The sequence below is a fragment of the Dendrobates tinctorius genome, unplaced genomic scaffold (genome assembly GCF_039654945.1).
Source record: "Dendrobates tinctorius isolate UK_male_01 unplaced genomic scaffold, ASM3965494v1 ptg000028l, whole genome shotgun sequence".
Lineage (NCBI taxonomy): Eukaryota > Metazoa > Chordata > Amphibia > Anura > Dendrobatidae > Dendrobates > Dendrobates tinctorius.
The window spans coordinates 52,968,754-52,991,662 of NW_027361696.1; the positions used below are offsets into that span (position 1 = coordinate 52,968,754).

At 43.7% G+C, this 22,909-nt stretch overlaps 1 protein-coding gene across 1 annotated transcript in view; it reads left to right on the forward strand.

Moving 5' to 3' along the window:
- The first annotated feature begins 13,481 nt into the window (after nt 1-13,481).
- Nucleotides 13,482-22,909, forward strand: part of PAFAH1B3 (platelet activating factor acetylhydrolase 1b catalytic subunit 3) — a 52,153-nt gene continuing 42,725 nt past the window's right edge. Inside the window, exon 1 of the mRNA XM_073570723.1 lies at nt 13,482-13,508. Within this exon, the coding sequence (XP_073426824.1) occupies nt 13,497-13,508 (12 nt within the window). The 5' untranslated portion in view covers nt 13,482-13,496. The remainder of the gene's footprint in view (nt 13,509-22,909) is intronic.

Here is a 22,909-nt window from a genome sequence, read left to right on the forward strand (position 1 = left end):
ATAGACACGCATCTTTGTTTTTTGAGCGGGATTACGGGAAGTACCGCTCGTCCGACCCTTACAAAAACTGTATGATGTCAATGAATAATAAAGTAGTTACAGCACTACACTAAGGGGTCCCTGAGGCGATCCAGATCAGGGACCCTGGAGGTTGTCAGATCCTTCTACTCGCATCTCTTGGGGAAGAGGGATCTTGATTGGGATGAGATGTCGGCTTTCCTGGCTAAAGCCATCCCCGAACCAGGGGTAGACCCCTCTCTTGACGTTTTGACAGATGATCAGGGAAGAGGACGTTAAGTTGGCGATTGAAGGGCTTACCCCCAAAATATCGCCCGATCCAGATGGCTTAACATCTGAATTCTATAAGACCTTTAAGGACGCTTTGGTTCCCCTCCTGACTGAGGTATTCAATGAGTATCTTTACTCGGGCACTCTGCCGAAGTCAGTGAGGTCTGCCCTGATCATCTTGCCAAAGGGTAATGACCCATCTTGCATTGAGAATTGGCATCCCATAGCGCTTCTCAATGCACACAGGAAGGTTCTGACAAAGGTGCTGTTTAATCAGCTGGTGAAATGTGCACCCCGACTCCTTTCGAAGGCCCAGCATTGCTCTGTTCCAGGCCACAGCACATTTAGTACTGTGCTCTGTGTCCCAGAGGCATTGGAGCAGGGTAGGGCTGGTCAATGGAAGGGGTACATGCTGCCACTGGACCAGGCAAAAGCGTTTTATCGGGTTAATCACGAGTACCTCTGCTTTGTCCTTCTGAGATATGGCCTGCCGGGGGGCTTTGTTGATTGGCTTAAGACCTTGTACGGTGGGGCAGAGAGTTTCCCGCTTGTGAGGCATCCGGGTCCAAGATCAACCGGGATAAGTGTGAGAGTCTCTGGCTTGGAGGAGGAGATCCTTGTTTTGATCTCCCGGATACCCTTCCAGGGCCCAAAGTCTTTGCAAAAGTCCTTAGCATCGAATTTGGCAAGGGGGATTACCCCAAACAAAATTTGGACAGCAGGCTAGAGATCGCCACTCAGAAGGTGAACCAATGGAAGGGTTGGTCTTTGACCCTAAGGGAAAGGTAAACCTGAACAAAACTTACCTGCTCCCTTTACTGATTTATCTGGGCAGTGTGAGCATCTTGCCGGAGTCTCTCTGGACTCGGGTTTACAGTTTGTTCTTACAACTGTTATGGGGGAATAAAACATAGAAAAGCACAGTAAAACAAACGTATAAAAATACTCTGTTGTAAAGAAGTAACAGTAAATAGCAAGTGCTAGATGATAAAAAACATGGTAGTTGGTTGATACTTTTTTTTTGCAAAAAATGTATACTAAGCCGCTCTACCAAACATCAAGGTAACCCATATCAGAGCAGTCCCTAACTAATGTATTTAAAAACCTGGTCATGTGTATAGTGTACCTATATGAGCAGGATTCAGACAGGTAATGTCCGATGTGGACACGCTGCAGAGGACGGCCATTATGTGCATGGCCCACAAGGGAGGAGTGGAAAACCTCCCTAATCTTGCAAAAACAAGAAACCAATTAAATACAAACACAGGGGCCATGCACACAGTGAACAAGTCCGTAGGACAGTGTTCACACCACCAAAAGACTGAAACATAGAAAAGCACAGTAAAACAAACGTATAAAAATACTCTGTTGTAAAGAAGTAACAGTAAACAGCAAGTGCAAGTAAAAAGATGATAAAAAACAGGGTATTTGGTTGATACGTTTTTTGCAAAAAATGTATACTAAACCGCTCTACCAGACGTCAAGGGGGAATAAATTGAATCTGGTCAAGAGGGAGGTTACTTACCGTACGAGGAGAGTTGGGTATGGTCAACCCTGTGGTATTCCTTGTGGATACCTTCATTAAGATCAATATTGCAAAGCTCTGGAAAGAGGGCTCCTCCGTGGGTATTCTAGAGGATAGTTTCAGCCTTACTTCCAGGAATGGGAGACAGGAGGGCAAGTGAAAGATCTTCGCACACCACATGGACATCTTCTGGCTTACGCTACCTTGGTTCTGAAGGTAATTTACTGGTGGGATCTGGGAATGTGGGAGATCAGGACTCTGCCAAGGAAACTCCTTGACAATAGGGTTCTCTTAACCCATTTCCAGAGGCCTCTGGCACTCAGGGACTGCCCAAGTCAGGATCTTGGGGTGGGTTTGCATCTTTTCAATTCTATCAGGATCCCCTCAAAGTTTTGGGACTTGGCTTGGTGCTGCTTCCATGGGAAACTGTGTGTGAGGAACAATCTGAAGTGTAGGAGCTGTGAGGACAGGAACTGTCCTCAGGAGCATTGTGGTACGGTGCTGGAAAGCATGGACCACTTCCTGCTTTGTTTTCCCTTCAGCACAGAGGTAGATCCATTGGCCTATGGAGCATTCGGAGACCTTGGTGACTGGGACCGCTGCACCTTATTTCTAGCTAGCGCAGTGGTTAGATATCACACGTGAAACGCACGGTGCTTAATATCGACACAACGGAAAATCCTCCCAGTGGACGATATGTTTAGGACCATACTCGGTGACCTGGTGAGGGTGCGCTCTCTGGAGTATGAGAGACTGGGCACACGTAGGGCCGCACTTGCTGACTACTATTATATGTCTTACTGCAAGGTATTTTTGCACATTTTTCATTCTGTGCTTTGTTTGTGTTTCAGTCAGTGGGTGGTGTGAACATTGTCCTACCGACTTGTTCACATTTGTGCATGTCACATGTGTTTTTAATCCAGTTTTTTTCGTGCTTATGCATGATTTGAGAGACCCCACCCCTTTCTTGTGTGACATGCACAAAAGGAGCTGTCTCACGCCACGAGCCCATACTGGTAAGCGCCTGTCTTAATCCTGATCATTTAGACACTGTTCACATGTTCAGGTTTTAAATATATTAGATAGGGACTGCTTCAATAGGGGTTACCTTGACGAGGTGGAGCAGCTTGGCATACATTTTTTGGCAAAAAAACGTATCGACTTAATACCCTGTATTTGTTGTCATCTTTTTATCAGCACTTGCTGACTACTATTATATGTCTTACTGCAAGGTATTTTTGCACATTTTTCATTCTGTGCTTTGTGTTTCAGTCAGTGGGTGGTGTGAACATTGTCCTACCGACTTGTTCACATTTTTGCATGTCACATGTGTTTGTAATCCAGTTTTTTTCGTGCTTATGCATGATTTGAGAGACCCCACCTCTCTCTTGTGTGACATGCACAAAAGGAGCTGTCTCACGCCACGAGCCCATACTGGTAAGCGCCTGTCTTAATCCTGATCATTTATACACTGTTCACATGTTCAGGTTTTAAATATATTATATAGGGACTGCTTCAATAGGGGTTACCTTGACGAGGTGGAGCAGCTTGGCATACATTTTTTTGCAAAAAAACGTATCGACTAAATACCCTGTATTTGTTGTCATCTTTTTATCAGCACTTGCTGACTACTATTATATGTCTTACTACAAGGTATATTTGCACATTTTTCATTCTGTGCTTTGTGTTTCAGTCAGTGGGTGGTGTGAACATTGTCCTACCGACTTGTTCACATTTGTGCATGTCACATGTGTTTGTAATCCAGTTTTTTTCATGCTTATGCATGATTTGAGAGACCCCACTTCTCTCTTGTGTGACATGCACAAAAGGAGCTGTCTCACGCCACGAGTCCATACTGGTAAGCGCCTGTCTTAATCCTGATCATTTAGACACTGTTCACATGTTCAGGTTTTAAATATATTATATAGGGACTGCTTCAATAGGGGTTACCTTGACGAGGTGGAGCAGCTTGGCATACATTTTTTTGCAAAAAAACGTATCGACTAAATACCCTGTATTTGTTGTCATCAATTATCAGCACTTGCTGACTACTATTATATGTCTTACTGCAAGGTATATTTGCACATTTTTCATTCTGTGCTTTGTGTTTCAGTCAGTGGGTGGTGTGAACATTGTCCTACCGACTTGTTCACATTTGTGCATGTCACATGTGTTTGTAATCCAGTTTTTTTCATGCTTATGCATGATTTGAGAGACCCCACCTCTCTCTTGTGTGACATGCACAAAAGGAGCTGTCTCACGCCACGAGTCCATACTGGTAAGCGCCTGTCTTAATCCTGCTCATTTAGACACTGTTCACATGTTCAGGTTTTAAATATATTAGATAGGGACTGCTTCAATAGGGGTTACCTTGACGAGGTGGAGCAGCTTGGCATACATTTTTTTGCAAAATAACGTATCGACTAAATACCCTGTATTTGTTGTCATCTTTTTATCAGCACTTGCTGACTACTATTATATGTCTTACTGCAAGGTATTTTTGCACATTTTTCATTCTGTGCTTTGTTTGTGTTTCAGTCAGTGGGTGGTGTGAACATTGTCCTACCGACTTGTTCATATTTGTGCATGTCACATGTGTTTTTAATCCTGTATATAGAAGTATATGGTCCATCATTTGCTGCACTTGCTCAATATTTGCACTCGTATTCATCACATATTCACATGGTGTCCCATAGACGTCTGTGGACTGGACATTCTGGATGTCTCTTTTATTCTTGTGGGACAATTTGGGTGTGAATTTGGTCATTTTCCTCCAGTCGGTCAGTTTCCCTTCCATCGCACTGACGAAGAACGCAGTTGTATTGAACGTTGCATCTTTTCTTCCCATGAATAAGCTACAAGATGGTGTGGAAGAAAAGTAACCAGAAGGAGAAGTTAGAAGTTATTTAGAAAAGTGAGAGAACTTTTGCAACCAACTTTTTAATCTGTCCACCTGATCCAAAAAAGAAAACAAATGCAAGAGTCTGACTACGCGGAATCTATTTGTAGTCTGTACCTATGGAGACATGTGAGTCTACATAGGAGCTGCATACAAAACAAAGAACAATCGAGAGGTTTTTAATTGAAACTACTTGCAAAGCTTCTTTATTGTATTTTTTTGTTCATTTTACATGAACAATGGCATACATATAAATCATGGGGCTCCATAGCGGAAGTTCTAATGGGGTCTTCTTCTCCCACAAAGAAAGAATATTTGGTGGGTCTCAGAAGAGCATATCTCACAACTTTGCACCCCTTACAAAGTAATTTTCGTAGTTTTGAAGCCCTTATATTCCCTTTTTAAATTGCCCCCATAAAGTATCATGCTATCAAAAGTGTCCCACAGACACACAGTGAATTCATCAACAGTACCCTCCACCAACACAGTATCATAACCCTACTATACCCCCCTCATGACTGGGAAAGTATGGTGACTCAAAAATAGTATAATGTCCAAATTGTGACCCCAACACAGCCATCCATACATTATAATTGCCCCCAAACAACCCTTCACACTGTATTACAGTCCCAACACAACCCTCCACATTGATTGATGGCTCCAACATAACCCTCCACACTGTATGACAGTTTCAACACAACCCTCCACATTGTATGATGATCCCAACACAGCCCTCCACATTATATAATGGCCCACATAGCCCTTCAAACGGTATAATAGCCCTAAAACAACCCTCTACATTGTATGACAGTCCCAACACAACCCTTCACATTGTATTATGGCTCCAACACAACCCTCCACAATATATGATAGCCCTTAACAAGCCCTTCAAACAGTATAATGCCCCCACATAGTCCTTCAAACAGTATAATAGCCCCAACACAACCTACTACATTGTATGATGGCCCCAACACAACCATCTACATTGCATGATGGACCAAACACAACCCTTCATACTGTATGACAGTCCCAGCACAACCCTCCGCATTGTACTATGGCCCCAACACAACCCTCCACATTATATGATGGCCCTTGCTAGCCCTTCAAATAATATAATGCCCCCAACATAGCCCTTCTAACAGTATAATAGCCCCAACACAACCCTCTACATTGCATGATGGACCCAACACAACTCTCCACATTGTATAACATTCACAACACAACCCTTCACACTGTATGACAGTCCCAATACAACCCTCCACACTGTATGGCAGTCCCAACACAACCCTCCACACTGTATGATAGCCCCAACATAACCCTCCACACTGTATAACATTCCCAACACAACCCTTCACACTGTATGACAGTCCCAATACAACCCTCCACACTGTATGGCAGTCCAAACACAACCCTCTACATTGTATGATGGGCCCAACACAATCCTACACACTGTATGACAGTCCCAACACAACCCTCCACACTGTATGAGGCTATGTGCACACAGTGCGGATCCTCCCGCGGATTTTACTAAATACGCAGGTCAAATGCCCTGCATTTTTCCTGCGGATTTCTTCCTTTTTTTTGCGGTTTTTCTGCGGTTTTTGTGCGGTTTTCCACTGCGGGTTTCCACCTGCGGATTTGTAGAATGGAGCAGGTGGAAAACTGCAGCAAAACCGCACAAAAGAAGTCACATGCTGCTTTTTTTTCCGCACAAAAAGCGCGCGGGAAAAAACGCCGCATGTGCACAGCGGTTTTTTTTTTTACATAGGCTATAATGGTACTGTACATCACCTGCAGTTCTGCTGCAGATCCGCAGCGGCAAATCCGTACCGTGTGCACAGAGCCTGACAGTCCCAATACAACCCTTCACATTGTATTATGGCCCCAACACAACCCTCCACATTATATGATGTCCTTTACTAGCCCTCCAAACAGAATAATGGCCTCCACATGGTCCTCCAAACAGTATAATGGCCCCCACATAGCCCTTCAAACAGTATAATGACCTCCACACAGTCCTCCCAACACCATAATGGCCCCCACAGAGTATGATAGACTGCACACAAACCTTAACATTGTACAATTTCCTCACATACAATATAGATTATATGCCTTAAATGCTTGATAGGCGCAGGCCTCCTGTCTGGAGAATGAAGGTCTGCTTGTTCTGTGCTTTCCTTAATTCCCATAGAAGTTCATGGTCATCTCTCCATTGAAGTGAATGGTGAACACAAAAGTCAGGGCAGAGGGCATCAGACAACATATTGCATATCCTTCTATTTTTATATTACAGCCTCTTAACTTGTAGCTAAAGTCTTGAGATGTAGAATAGGGAAGAAGCGCGCGCCCCGTGCCATCTGATTTATTTTTCAGCAGAAGATGGCAGGAAATCACGACCGCTACATTTTAATTAGATTCAGTTTCTCAGAGTCTGTTCCAGTTTGTGAGATTCTCCTTCCCCTATGTGGTTTTTGTAACGCATCCAGATATTGTTCTGTGCAGGGTACATTAGGCACCGGGCTGGTGAATCTCACCAGTGCGGCTCTGTAATCTGCTGCTCCACTTGGCATCGAACTGCGTGTTACAGCCACTTCGTGAAAGAACTGTTCTTTTGTGCTGACTTGCATGCGGCAGAGCGAGTTTCCTGTTTTTCTGATCTGTACAACAAGAAATGTACTTTTTTCTCTTTTTTTTGTCTATAAGAACTGAACCTAGTCTTATGATAACAGAGGAAAGAGTCTGAGTCTTTGTAATTTTTTGTACAATTTTTTGCACCATAGGGCATCTCCTGTTTTCGTTTGCCATCAATAGTTCAGGATGGGAGCTACGTCATCCCCTTAGTACGATCCTATTCCAAATGTAAAGTGACTGGAACTTGTCGTGAAGTGGCAATACATTGTGTTACCCATGTCCTGGTTACATTCTGCCAGGTCACCCCATGACATGAGGACATCCCTACAAAATAAAAACCCTACAAAATAAAAATGGAGTAGTCGTAAGTAAAAATGTCCTTATGTTTTGTGCATGTAGCTTCTTTGCATGTCCAGTTGTCATGAAGAGCTTGTATTGAACAGAGATCAAGTTTTCCCACCAAAGCGAAAAGTAAGGGTAGTCTGGAGAAGACTTTATCCTTTTATCTCAAAATTACTTCTTAGGGTCTATAAAACATATGATGCAACTTCCTGTTTAGTCGGATACTGCGGTCATGTCACTCCACCACTTCTGTTTCTTCCCTTTTGGTTTTGTGTGAGAAGTCCCCAGTTCTAAACCAGTGTTGGCGACTTTAGTGGTGTAAGACTCTAGTTCAAACTTGTCCATTTTTAGGGATGCCGTTCAGAAGGAAACTGGCTAGAGTGCGTCAATCCAAAAGTTTTCCCCTAACCATTTCCTCTCTTTAGACCACCATTATTGGTGGGAGCCTGGGAGTGAGCATTTGTTCTCAAAAAGAGAAGGGCATAAGTCGCTGCCGGTCACATCTGTTCCCTCAAGAAACCTCTGGCAGCAGCTTATCTCCCGTGAGAAGAAAGATTGAGTATATTCAAATTCAACGGCCTGATAGTCTGCTGTTATCGACAGCATTGAAGGGGTTCTTCACTCTGGTGAAACCAAGATATCCTCTATTTGCAGGATAGTTGACAATTTATTGATCTCTGGGGTCTAACTGCATGGACACGAACTGATCGGTACAGCAAGTTATTTTTTCATAGCCACACCATCTATTGTCCATGGGACTGACAAGCGCTGCACTCAACTTTTCTCAGCACCCATCTATTCTCCATGGGGCTGACGAGCGCTGCACTCAACTTTTTTCCGGATCTATCTATTCTCCATGGGGCTGACAAGTGCTGCACTCAACTTTTCTAAGCAGCCATATACACACGTGGTCAAAATTGTTGGCACCCCTCGTTTAATGACAGAAAAACCCACAATGGTGACAGAAATAACTTGAATCTGACAAAAGTAATAATAAATCAAAACTCTATGAAAATGAAGAAATGAAAGTCAGACGTTGCTTTCCAACCATGCTTCCACAGAATTTAAAAAAAAATAAAACTCATGAAATAGGCCTGGACAGAAATGATGGTACCTCTGAAAATAATGTGACAAAAGGGACATGTTAAATCATGGTGTGTCCACTAATTAGCATCACAGGTATCTACAATCTTGGAATCAGTGAGCGGGCCTGTTTAGAGGGCTACAGATACTCACTGTGCTGTTTGGTGACATGGCGTGTATCACACTCAACATGGACCAGAGGAAGCGAAGGAAAGAGTTGTCTCAGGAGAATAGAAAGAAAATTATAGAGAAACATGTTAAAGGTAAAAGTTATGAGACCATCTCCAAGCAGCTTGACATTCCTGTGACTACAGTTGAACATGTTATTCAGAAATTTAAGCTCCATGGGACTGTAGGCAACCTTCCTGGACGTGGCCGCAGGAGGAAAATTGATGACAAAGAGACGGATAATACGAATGGTAACAAAAGTGCCTAGAAAAACATCTAAACAGATTAAAGTTGAACTTCAAGCTCAAGGAACATCAGTGTCAGATAGCACCATCCGTCGCTGTAGGAGCCAAAGTGGACTATATGGGAGACGACCAAGGAGGAAAGAAAATCATAAAAAAGCTAGACTGGATTTTGCCAAACTACATGTTGACAAGCTACAAAGCTTCTGGGAGAATGTCCTATGGACAGATGAGACAAAAATGGAATTTTTTTGCAAGGCACATCAGCTCTATGTTCACAGATCGAAAAATGAAGCATATCAAGAAAAGAACACTGTCCCTACTGTGAAACATGGAGGCAGCTCTATTATGTTCTGGGGCTGCTTTGCTGCATCTGGTACAGGGTGTCTAGAATCTGTGCAGGGTACAATGAAATCTCAAGACTATCAGGGGATTCTAGAGAGAAATGTGCTGCCCAGTGTCAGAAATCTTGGTCTCAGTCACAGGTCATGGGTCTTGCAACAGGATAATGACACAAAACACAGCTAAAACACCCAAGAATGGCTAAGAGGAAAACATTGGCATATTCTGAAGTAGTCTTCTATGAGCCCTCACCTAAATCCTATTGAGCATATTTGGAAAGAGCTGAAACATGCCATCTGGAAAAGGCAACCTTCAAACACCAGACAACTGGAGCAGTTTGCTCTTGAGCAGTGGGCCAAAATACCTGTCGAGAGGTGCAGAAGTCTCATTGACAGTTACAGGAATCGTTTGATTGCAGTGATTGCCTCAAAAGGTAGTACAACAAAATATTAAGTTAAGGATACCATCATTTCTGTCCAGACCTCTTTCATGAGTTTTATTTTTTTTAAATTCTGTGGAAGCATGGTTGAAAAGCCATGTCTGACTTTTGTTTGTTCATTTTCATAGATTTTTGATTATTACTTTTGTCAGATTCAAGTTATTTCTGTGACCATTTTGGATTTTTCTGTCATTAAACGAGGGGTACCAACAATTTTGAACACGTGTGTGTGCTTCATGGGACTGTCGAGCTCTGCACTAAACCTTTCTCAGTAGCCATTTATTCTCCATGGGACTGACGAACTCTGCACTCAACTTTTCTCAGTAGCCCCATAGAGAACAAATGGATAATTGAATCTAAAAATCTAAAAAAAAAGGCAATTTAATTTTCCGTCTAAACAATAAGAATGTCTACATATTTGAGAGCGGATGCTACGGGGGCTGCAGCCGGTAATCCCAGGGTTTGGTGCAAATCCTCTTGCAGAGTGGAGAAGGTGTCAGTAATTCTTTGTAATACCCGGTGGATGCAGTCCTGTGTGGAGCTTTGAACAAACAAGAAGCAGCATCTTGGCATCTTCATACACACAGTATACAAAATATATCTCTGGAGCGCAGCAGAAGCCGCTCCTGCCAGCACTGCGGATGTACGAGATGCACAATTATTTATAATACTGAAAAATACGGCACTATAAAACAAACGCTGCAAAAGCATCAAGGAAATTCACAAGTGCAACACAAAAGACGACTGCGGACAGTTCCAATAAATAAACTCTGAAAGGGACAGAACTCTTTCAGAGGTTCAGAACCAGAAGAAGTAATATGCTCTTCATTCTAACAGCAGCACCACTCTTACCTGTGAGTAGTGTCTGGTAATGCAGCTCATCCTTATTCACTTATTCATCTAAATAGGACTGAACTGCAATACCACACACAACACATGGATGATGATGGTGCTATTTCTAGAAAAAAACACAAAAAACCTCAATATTCTAAAATTCCAATATAAGTAACTATTACGCTAAATTCCACACTGCAGCTCTCATCTATCCATCACCAGAGAGCTGCAGCCAATCACTGGCCTTCATGGTGATATCCGAATGTATAAGACATGACTGCTAAGGCCACAGATTGGCTCAGCTCTCATGTGATTGATGGCAGGTATGTCATCACTAATGGTACTGGGAATAATAAATGTAGTTTTGGAGCTAGAGCGTCTGAGAACTGAGTATATTTTATTTTATAATGGTCTTATGCGGTGTTGTAGCTGTTTTCATTCTGTCCCAAAGTCAGGCATGCCAGATCACCAGTGAGGCCAAATTAGGAGTTTACGCCCTTAATTTACAAATGCTTGGAGAAAAAGGAAACTGCACACAGGTTGTGAGCAAGTCACTTTATCTGATCTAGTGAAAACACAAGGCAATATTTTATACCATTTACAACAAATGTAACTCTATGCAGCTCATGTAGCCCCCACCGTCACCTCAGGGTCATACTTTATTTACCATGTACCCAGAACACGTTGTGGCTGACTATTGAGAACATATATGATAAGAAGTATAGACTCTTTGAAGAGGAGACTGACAGACTTGCTGTGCCATGAGAATAAATTCTAGCAATGACAGGCAAAAGGCTATTAAAGAACTAAGGCAGTTAAAGGCAAACCATTAACCCTTCTATATAAATTTTCCCCTTTTGTAAATAGTATAACCTTTGTCACAGGGTCAGCTGATGTCCACAAAGGAGCTACTGTCTCATGGGTCTAGTACCCATAAGGGGGCTTCCTACTTGCTTCGCCCATCCACCCTCAATGTGGACACTCACTTTCCCCATCAGCAATGGCTATCTGGGGTCTATGATACACTACGGAAGGTTCAGCCTTAGATTCTTGTTCAATACATATATTATTCAATAGCTTAGGTAATCATATATTAGCGCTTTTACGGCTACATAAAATAATGAGCAAAACAACTAAATTTGCATACAAGTCTGTACAATGCCAAAAATCCATCCTGCTAGGCCATTAAACCAATTTGCTGGATTTAAAAAAAAGAGAATGTGTTACCCCACCAGGAGTCTCTGTTTGCACTGTGCTGTTTTATTCATTGGTCTCTAAGTTCACCTATTTTGTCTATACTGGCCCTGATCTGGAGATTGCCAGCAGGGTCGATATAATTACAACAGGTGGGACCAATTATCTGACACATTCCTCCTTCTTTTGCTGTCAGGTAATCTGGTACTATAGTATGCTGGTTAGTAACTATGATTAATTGTCTCTGTATTGTATTAGTTTCATTAAGAACTTCAAGAATCTGGAAAATCTGATCGCCCAGGTAGTCGGTAGCTTCCACTAATTTATCTCACATTTGCGTTATGAAGGGGTATATTAGCATACTACTGAATATTTTATTTGTTATCCCCATTTCTACTAGATGCGGCCTACCAATTGGACGGGGCTTATTGTCTACAGCCCTTCTATGCAAGTACAAGGTGTGAATTGGAACTGCTGCTGTGTCTATTTTACTATGAGGAACTATAATTGGCTGGTGTTAGTTTGGCAAGAGTGCAAACCCCTCTTATGTCTGGGCTCACCCACCTGTAAGCACGATGTCCACACACTAAAGGCCCTTTTACATTTAGCGATGCACCAGCGATCCGACCAGCGATCCGACCCGGTCAGGATCGCTGGTGCATCGCTAAATGATCGCTAGTGAGCTTTCATACAGAAAGATCTCACAGCGATGCAGCAGCGACGCAGCGCACGATACTCACCTTTCACACACAGCGATCCTGACGTCCTCCCGCCCGCCTCCACGCGTCGCTCGTCGTCACAGCAGGAAGCGCCCGACGAGAAATGGAGCCGGACATTCTCGCGCGATCAGCGATGGACAGCGGGGGAGAGCCGGTCGTTGGTAAGTATCACACATAGCGATATCGCTAGCAATATCGCTATAACGTCACAAAACCAGTGACGTTTTAGCGATATTGCTAGCGATATCGCTTAGTGTAAAACCCCCTTAAGAATACTCCTTCTGGGAGAACACAAACGTGACCAGGGGTCTGTAAACATTGCTAGAAACTCAAAAGTCCTAATATAGGTTCACTGTATGGGCACACCAAGTATTATTAATTTGTTTTCCACTTACACCAGATGTACATTTACCCCTTTCTTTCCTTATTATTTTACCCGTAGATGCTTTACAGCCTTCAACACCATCTTGGTATACCGTCTCATTAACCTGTGTTTGATCATGAGTGTATATACGGAAGCAATTATAGTCCTCACCACAGGTGTCTGCTCCAGTGTGTTGAAGACTGAACCACATTCCATCATTGGGAATGGGGTCTGAGTGAGGGATTTCAGTCCTTCTCCTGGCGACCATATTTCCGACGTCTGAATCATATTCTCGCCTCCAAATTTGTACCTTTGGCCATCTGATTATAGCCAATGAGGCAGATATATCACGGGGCACATCTTTTCCCAAAAACCTAGATCGAGTCCAAGTCTCATTGTGTATGCAGTATGGGGTTAATACCTCCCATGGCTCCAGAGGTAAGGCTAAGTACGGCATAGTCCTCGCAGATACTGGGCTGTGTGTACAGATCCAACAGTCTTTCGGTTTCTGTCCTTCCATATCCTTTATAACAAGTGCATGATGTCGAATAAGTTTGTTGTCTCAGTCAACATTTTAGAGTTTCTCCTGTGTCTCTGTAGAGTGCAGTAACCCTGTCACTGCCAGCAAGGTAATTAGGAGAACAGTCATTCTGCTGGTGGAAGGACCTTCTTGCAGTGACTAGCGTGGATCCAAGCGGGCTTTCCCTCAAGTTTTACTGAGGTGGATGTGGTCAGTTGGACTTGGAAGGGGCCGTCAAATTGTGGGTCCAGACTCCTTCTCACGTGTCTGGGTATGACCACCCAAACACCTGGATTCAGCTGGTGCACATCTGCACTGGCATTAGGATCTAGAATGGATGAGAACACGTTTATATAGTTATATAGCACATTAAGTCTTTTCTGCAAGGCCTGGACATAGGCTGTCATAGCACCGTGTTGCATTTGTAGCACCTGTGGGAAGTACAGACCAGTCTTTGGTGCACTACCAACAGGACTTCAGAAGGAGACAAGCCTGTGTTTCTATTTGGAGTGTGTCTGACTGAAAAGAGTGCAAGGGGCAAGCACTCTATCCAGCTCTTTCCTGTCTCTGCCATGGCTTTTTGAATTTTCAGTTTAAGTGTCCCGTTTAGGGTGTGTGCACACGCTGCGGATTCTGCTGCGGTTCCGGCCGCTGCGGGTCCACAGCAGTTTTTGCTGCGGTGTACAGTACCATTATTCTCTATGGGAATAAAAAAACGCAGTGCAGACGGTGCGGATTTTTCCGCGCGGTTTTTCTGCGGTTTTGAAACCACAGAAAGAATTGACATGTCAATTATTTCTGCGGATTCCGCTGCGGTTTGCCATCTCCTCCATTGTAGAGATGAAAAACCGCAGGGCAAAACCGCAGCGCAATCCGCAGGTAAAACCGCAGGTCTTTTGACCTGAAGATTTACCTGCGGATTTTACAAAATCCGAGCGGCCAAATCCACACTGCAATCCGCAGCGTGTGCACATACCCTTTAGTCTTTTCACTTTCCCACTACTTCGTGTTCTATATGGTGTATGAAATGCTTGCTGTACACCCAGGGCCTGCATGACTTCCCTCATTATTTCTCCCGTGAAGTGTGTACCCCTATCGCTTTCTATGGTTTCTGGGACACCATACCAGCAGATCAGTTCTTTCATCAGTTTGTCTGCAGTCGTTTTAGCATTTGCACATTTTACCGGATAGGCTTCCGGTCAGCCATAGAAGGGATCTACACATACTAGGACATTTGCATACACTCCTACCTTGGGTAGCTGTATGTAGGCAATCTGCAGTCTCTGAAACAGGTAGAGAGGCCTAGGTGTCACTTTCTTAGGGACTTTTACTGTTTTACCTGGGTTGTGCAGTGCACAGATGAGGCATGATTGTACAAGTTTCGCGGCTGCGTAACTGAAACCAGGAGTGATCCAGAAGGCATCTACCATGGCACACATGTGACTTTTTGAGGCGTGAGTGGGGCCATGTGTTGCTTGCGCCATGATTGGGAACAGGGACCTCAGTAGGCACAATTTATCCTTATTCTCCCATACTCCATTTGAGTTCAGCTCAGCTCCCTTTCTCCCCCAGTGTTCCTTCTCTGTTTGGGCAGCCTGTTGCTGAAGGGATTTCAGGACATCTTGGCTCAGTGTGGCTGGAATACGCTGACTCCCCACCACCGTCCACTGCGCCCTAGGCCGCCTTGCTGCTACATTAGCAGCCTCGTCCGCCCTTTTGTTGCCCTCTACCTCCACGGAGTTCGCATTCGTGTGTGCTTTTACCTCAACCTGGACTGGTAACATCAATGCCTCCATTAATTGTTTCACCAGCTCTCCATTTTTAATGGGCTTACCGGCTGATGTAAGAAACGCTCTGCTCCTCCAGATAGGGCCATAATCATGGGCTATTCCCCATGCATAATTCAAATCTGTGTAAATATTAGCGACTTTACCTGCAGTGGCTCTACAAGCCTCAGTGAGTGTATTCAACTCTGCCTCCTGCGTCGACATTTAAGGCCTCTTTCACACTTCAGTTATTTGAATCAGTTACAATCCGCCAAAAAGGCAGACAAGCGGATCCGTTCTCAACTGATGTGAACGGATGGCACAGGATCCGTTTTTAGACGGATCCTAAAGATGAGGAGATTTAAAGGAACCGCTGCCCGGGAAAGGGGGAGAGAGAGAGATAGAATTTTTTGTCCGGCACCCAGACAGAATTTGGGGTTAATTCAGTGTCTGGAGGATCCGCCGGCAAAAAAAACGTTGCAAGCTCTGTTTACAAATCTTTGAGGATGTTGACGGACACTAACATTGTGGCGGATCCTCAAAAAAAACGGATGCAACGGACGGCAATCAGTCAGGATCCGCCAATAATGAAAGTCAATGGGGAAAAAAACGGATCCGCTAAGAAAAATGGCGGATCCGTTTTTTTTCGAAATTGGCGGATCTTGACTGATTGTCAAAAACGGAAGTGTGAAAGAGGCCTAAGGAGGGAGTGGTTCAGCTCGGATTACCTCATGTGAGGTTACTACTGCATATCCAGTGTAGAATCATCCATCCTGGTGGTATCTGGAGCCATCTACAAAAAAAATCTCAAAATCTGCATTAAGAACAGGGTTTTTCATGAACGTGTGCAAAACCCACTGTCTCCTGACTCATCAGTTCTATGCAGTCATGTTCATGCGTCATGTCAAAGTACTCTTCCTCACTCGCTGAGCTGTCACCAATTCCCCTTTTTCTGAATCCACAGACAGGATGGTGGCTGGATTCAGAACACTACATCTTTTGAGGGTGACATACTCAGGGATTAGTAGAGCGCATTCAAGTCGGAGCTGTCTGGCCATAGACAGAAGTTTTGGTTGAACTTGTACAAGTATGGAATGGATGTCATGTGGGGAATAAATTGTCAAAGGAAAAGTCAGTGTGATCTCACATGCCTAGCAGTAGTGCATCAGCTCCTACAGCACATACATAGATGACCCTCTGATCACTGGGTCTAATTGTGCTGAGTAGTAAGTTATTGGTCTCTGTTTCCCTCCATGTTGTTGTGTCAGTACTGCGGTAGCATGTCTTCCCTGCTCTGTGCAAAACAAGAAAAATGGCTGGTCATAATTTGGAATGCCTAAGGCCGGGGCTGACACAATGAACAGTTTTGAGAGAATGGAAGGAATCACTTGCTTCTTGAGTAAGATCATAGGGGTCTGATGACAAGCAATCATAGAGTGATTGCATCATTTGTGAAGCAGACCTTATCCAAGGCCTGCAGTAGGTCACCAAACCTAGGAAAGTGCATAGATGCTGGTGTGACCTGGGTAGAGGGAGATTTTGAATTGCCTGTTTCCTGTCAGGTGTCTGGTACCTTCAGCAATACAATGTCCCAAAAATGTCACCTTTTGTTTGCAATACTGTAATTTGTCACGTGAGACCTTGCAACCCTTTTCTGCCAAAAAACATAGCAAGAAACCTGTAGCTTCCCTGCAGGACCTCTAGTCCAGGCAGAAGAGCAAGAGGTCATCCACATACTGTAATAGTACAATCTGAGGATGAGGTGGTTGCCACTACTCAAGGATCCCTGCCATTGCTGCTGAATAGATGGCAGGGGATTTATTTCCCCCTTGTGGGAGGACAGTCCAACAATATTGTTTCCTTCATGAATAAAAGAAAAAGATACTGACAGTCAGGGTGCAGGGGTACAGAGAAACAATGCATTCGCCAAATCAATGACTGTGAAACATTTTGACATCACTTGGATCTGTGACAGATGTGTGTGGATCAGGGACAATTGAGGTCACACTCTCTGTAACATCATTAATAGCCCTTAAGTCATGAACCATTCTGTAAGTGTCAGGGAACCCTTGGGTCCTTTTTTTTAATGGGATACAAAGGGGTGTTGCAGGGGGAAGATCTTTGCATCAGAACCCCTGCCTTAACATACTCTTTAATATCCCTGCTCAGGGCCAGTGATTTGGCTAGGCTCAATGGGTATTGCTTTAACCCCTTCACCCCCAAGGGTGGTTTGCACAGTCATGACCGGGCCAATTTTTACCATTCTGACCACTGTACCTTTATGAGCTCATAACTCTGGAACGCTTCCATGGATCCCGGTGATTCTGACATTGTTTTCTCATGACATATTGTACTTCATGTTAGTGGTAAAATTTCATTCAAATAACTTGCGTTTATTTGTGAGAAAAACGGAAATTTGGCGAAAATTTTGAAAATTTCGCATTTTTCCAACTTTGAATTTTTATGCCCTTAAATCACAGAGATACGGCACACAAAAAACTTGATATCTAACATTTCCCACATGTTTACTTTACATCAGCACAATTTTGGAACCAAAATTTTTTTTTGTTAGGAAGTTATAAGGGTTAAAAGTTGACCAGCGATTTCTCATTTTTACAACACCATTTTATTTTTAGGACCACATCACATTTGAAGCCACTTTGAGGGGTCTATATGATAGAAAATACCCAAAAGTGACACCATTCTAAAAACTGCACCCCTTAAAGTGCTCAAAACCACATTCAAGAAGTTTATTAACCCTTTAGGTGCGTCACAGGAATTTTTTTGAATATTTAAAAAAAAATGAACATCTAACTTTTTTCATAAAAAAAATACTTCAGGTTCAATTTTTTTTATTTTACCAAGGGTAACAGGAGAAATTGGACTGCAAAAGTTATTGTGCAATTTGTCCTGAGTACGCAGATACCTGATATGTGGGGGGGAACCACTGTTTCGGTGCATGGCAGAGCTCAGAATGGAAGGAGCGCCGTTTGACTTTTTCAATGCAAAATTGGCTGGAATTCAGATTGGACGCCATGTCACGTTTGGAGAGTCCCTGATGTACCTAAACAGTGAAAACCCCCTACAAGTGACCCCATTTTGGAAACTAGACCCCCCAACGAACTTATCTAGATATGTGGTGAGAACTTTGAACCCACAAGGGCTTTACAGAAGTTTATAACGTACAGCGGTACAATTAAAAAATCATATTTTTTCCACAAAAATGATCTTTTCACCCCAATTTTTATTTTCCCAAGGGTAACAGGACCCTAAAAGTTATTGTGCAATTTGTCCTGAGTACGCTGATACCCCACATGTGGGGGTAAACCACTATTTGGGCGCATGGTAGAGCTCGGAAGGGAAGCAGCGCCATTTGACGTTTTTGGCTGGAATTGAGATCGGACACCATGTCGCGTTTGGAAAACCCCTGATGTACCAAAACAGTGGAAACCCCCCACAAATGACACCATTTTGGAAACTAGACCCCCTAAGGAACTTATCTAGATGTGTGGTGAGAACTTTGAACCCCCACGGGCTTCACAGAAGTTTATAACATAAAGCCATACAATTAAAAAATCATATTTTTTCCACAAAAATGATCTTTTCACCCTCAATTCTTATTTTTCCAAGGGTAACAGGACCCTAAAAGTTATTGTGCAATTTGTCCTGAGTACGCTGATACCCCACATGTGGGGGTAAACCACTATTTGGGCGCATGGCAGAGCTCGGAAGGGAAGCAGCGCCATTTGACGTTTTTGGCTGGAATTGAGATCGGACACCATGTCGCGTTTGGAAAACCCCTGATGTACCAAAACAGTGGAAACCCCCCACAAATGACACCATTTTGGAAACTAGACCCCCTAAGGAACTTATCTAGATGTGTGGTGAGAACTTTGAACCCCCATGGGCTTCACAGAAGTTTATAACATAAAGCCATACAATTAAAAAATCATATTTTTTCCACAAAAATGATCTTTTCACCCTCAATTCTTATTTTTCCAAGGGTAACAGGACTAAAAGTTATTGTGCAATTTGTCCTGAGTACGCTGATACCCCACATGTGGGGGTAAACCACTATTTGGGCGCATGGCAGAGCTCGGAAGGGAAGTAGCGCCATTTGACGTTTTTGGCTGGAATTGAGATCGGACACCATGTCGCGTTTGGAAAACTCCTGATGTACCAAAACAGTGGAAACCCCCCACAAATGACACCATTTTGGAAACTAGACCCCCTAAGGAACTTATCTAGATGTGTGGTGAGCACTTTGACCTCCCCAGTGCTTCACAGAAGTTTATAATGCCCGGGCGTGAAAATAAAAAATTCGTATTTTTTCCACAAACATGATCTTTTAGTCACCATTTTTTTATTTTCCCAAGGGTACCAGGAGAAATTGGACCCCAAAAGTTGTTGTCCAATTTGTCCTGAGTATGCTGATACCCCATATGTGGGAGAAAACTACTGTATGGGCACACGTCGGGGCTCGGAAGGGAAGTAGTGACGTTTTGGAATGCAGACTTTGATGGAATGGTCTGCGGGTGTCATGTTGCCTTTGGAGAGCCCCTAATGTACCTAAACAGTGGAAACCCCCCACAAATGACCCCATTTTGAAAACTAGACCCACTAAGGAACTTTTCTAGATGTGAGGTGAGCACTTTGAACCCCCAAGAGCTTCACAGAAGTTTATAATGCCAAGGCATGAAAATAAAAAAATCGTATTTTTTCCAGAAACATGATCAATTAGTCCCCAATTTTTTCATTTTCCCAAGGGTAACAGGAGAAATTGGACCCCCAAAAGTTGTTGTCCAATTTGGCCTGAGTACGCTGACACCCCATATGTGGGAGAAAACTACTGTATGGACACACGTCGGGGCTCGGAAGGGAAGCAGTGACGTTTTGGAATGCAGACTTTGATGGAATGGTCTGCGGGTGTCATGTGCGTTTGGAGAGCCCCTGATGTACCTAAACTATTGAAACTCCCCACAAGTGACCCCATTTTGGACACTAGACCCCCCACGGAACTTATCTAGATGTGTGGTGAGCACTTTGAACCCCCAAGTGCTTCACAGAAGTTTATAACACTCGGACGTGAAAATAAAAAAATCATTTTTTTCCACAAAAATGATATTTTTGCCCCCAATTTTTTATTTTCCTAAGGGTAACAGGAGAAATTGGACCCCAAAAATTGTTTTGCAATTTGTCCTGAGTAGGTTGATACCCTACATGTGGGGTAAAACACTGTTTGGGCGCATGGCAGAGCTTGGAAGGGAAGGAGCAAAATTTGACTTTTTCAACTCAGAATTGGCTGGAATTGAGATCAGACGCCATGTTGCATTTGGAGAGCCCCTGATGTGCCCAAACAGTGGAAACCCCCAATTCTAACTCCAACCCGAACCCCAACACACCCCTAACCCTAATCTGAGCCCTAACCCTAGCCCTAACCCTAGCCCTAACCCTAGCCCTAACCCTAAACCTAACCCTAGCCCTAACCCTAGCCCTAACCCTAGCCCTAACCCTAACCCTAACCCTAATGGGAAAATGGAGATAAATACTTTTTTTTTAATTTTATTATTTTTCCCTAACTAAGAGGGTGATGACGGGGGGTTTGATTTACTATTTATGGCGGTTTTTATATTTCGCAGCTGTCGCACGCTAAAAGACGCTTTTTATTGTAAAAATAGTTTTTGCATCACCACATATTGAGAGCTATAATTTTTCCGTATTTTGACCCACCGAGTCATGTGAGGTCTTATTTTTTGCGGGACGAGTTGACGTTTTTATTGGTACCATTTTCGGGCACGTGACATTTTTTGATCGCTTTTTATTCCTATTTTTGGGACACAGAATGAACAAAAACCAGCGTTTCATGAATTTCTTTTGGGGGGGTGCGTTTACACCGTTCCGTGTGCGGTAAAATTGATAAAGCAGTTTTATTCTTCGGGTCAGTACGGTTACAGCGATACCTCATTTATGTCATTTTTTTATGTTTTTGTCGGTTTTATGCAATGAAAACTATTTTATATAAAAAATAATTATTTTTGCATCGCTTTATTCTGCGAGCTATAACTTTTTTATTTTTCCGCTGATGATGCTGTGTGGCGGCTCGTTTTTTGCGGGACAAGATGACGTTTTCAGCGGTACCATGGATATTTATATGTGTCTTTTTGATCGCGCGTTATTACACTTTTTGTTTGGCGGTATGATAATAAATCATTATTTTTTGCTTCGTTTTTTATTTTTATTTTTTAAGGGGTTCGCTAAAGGGGTTAACTAATGGGACAGTTTTATAGGGCGGGTCATTACAGACGCGGCGATACCTAATATGTGTACTTTTATTGTTTTGTTTTTTATTATTTCCAAAAAATGGATTTATTGGGGGAATTTTTTTTTTTTTTTTCTAATTTATTTGGCGATTTTTTTTTAAATTATTTTAACACTTTTTTTTATTTTTTTTTTTACTTTATTAAATAGTCCCAGGTGGGACATCACTGTCCTGTGACAGATCGCTGATCTGTCACATCACAGATCACTGTGACAGATCAGCGATCTGACACAGGCACTGCAGAAGGCTTCCTCATGCCTGCGCTTTGCAGGCACTGAGGAAGCCAGCTTCCTCAGGCCCCCGTCGCCATCTTGGATTCGGGGGCCTGGAGGAAAGGAGCCCCCCGCAGCAGCGCTGCACATTGCGCTGCCGTGGGGGGCTCAGGGAAGCACGGAGGGAGCCCCCTCCCTGCCGATGCTTCCCTTTAACCCCCGGTACACCGCGATCATGTTTGATCGCGGTGTGCAAGGGGTTAACGTGTCGGGGGCGGTCCGTGACCGCCCCTGACACATTGTGCCGGGTGTCAGCTGTGATAATCAGCTGACACCCGGCCGCGATCAGCGGCGCTCACCACGTGGGCGCCGCTGATCGCGCTAGACGTACTATCCCGTCCATGGGCATAGGGGCCCGGCTCCCATGGACGGGATAGTACGTCTCATGTCAGGAAGGGGTTAAACAAGGAGGAGTGGTTCCTTCTTTCAATTTAATCATGACAGTAAATTCATAGGGGTATTGTCACTAACAAGTTTTATAAGCACCTCTTGGCTATCTTGTAATTTTAGTCTTATTTGTTTAGTCATTGGGGCTGTGGTGTAGTAACCACTGTGTCCGTACGGGGCGCTGTGTGGAGGTCCCAGGAGAAGGGATGAATGGCAGAGTGTTGAGTGGCCGTTATATATCTCAAAGTGGGTGGCTTTGAGATGGAGACTTATGTATATGTGATCAGCAAGGACATTGCTGAGGTGCTAAGTTAATATGTGAGGGAGAAGTCTCCAGGTAACTATAGAGTTGGGGGGGCCTGGTTACCTACAAACCCACCCAGGGGGTGTGTTTAAAGCACGGTTGCAAAGAGTGTGAAAATGCCTGAAGGACCTGTGATGAGGTCAGAGTCATGTAACCCAGTGGCCGTGGCCATGAACGATATAATGTGTCCGGGGTGAGTCACAAGGGGTGAATGCAGGGACCTGGCTGGTCCAGAGCGGAAGGTCCCGTGAGGAGAGTTGTCTCCTGGCTA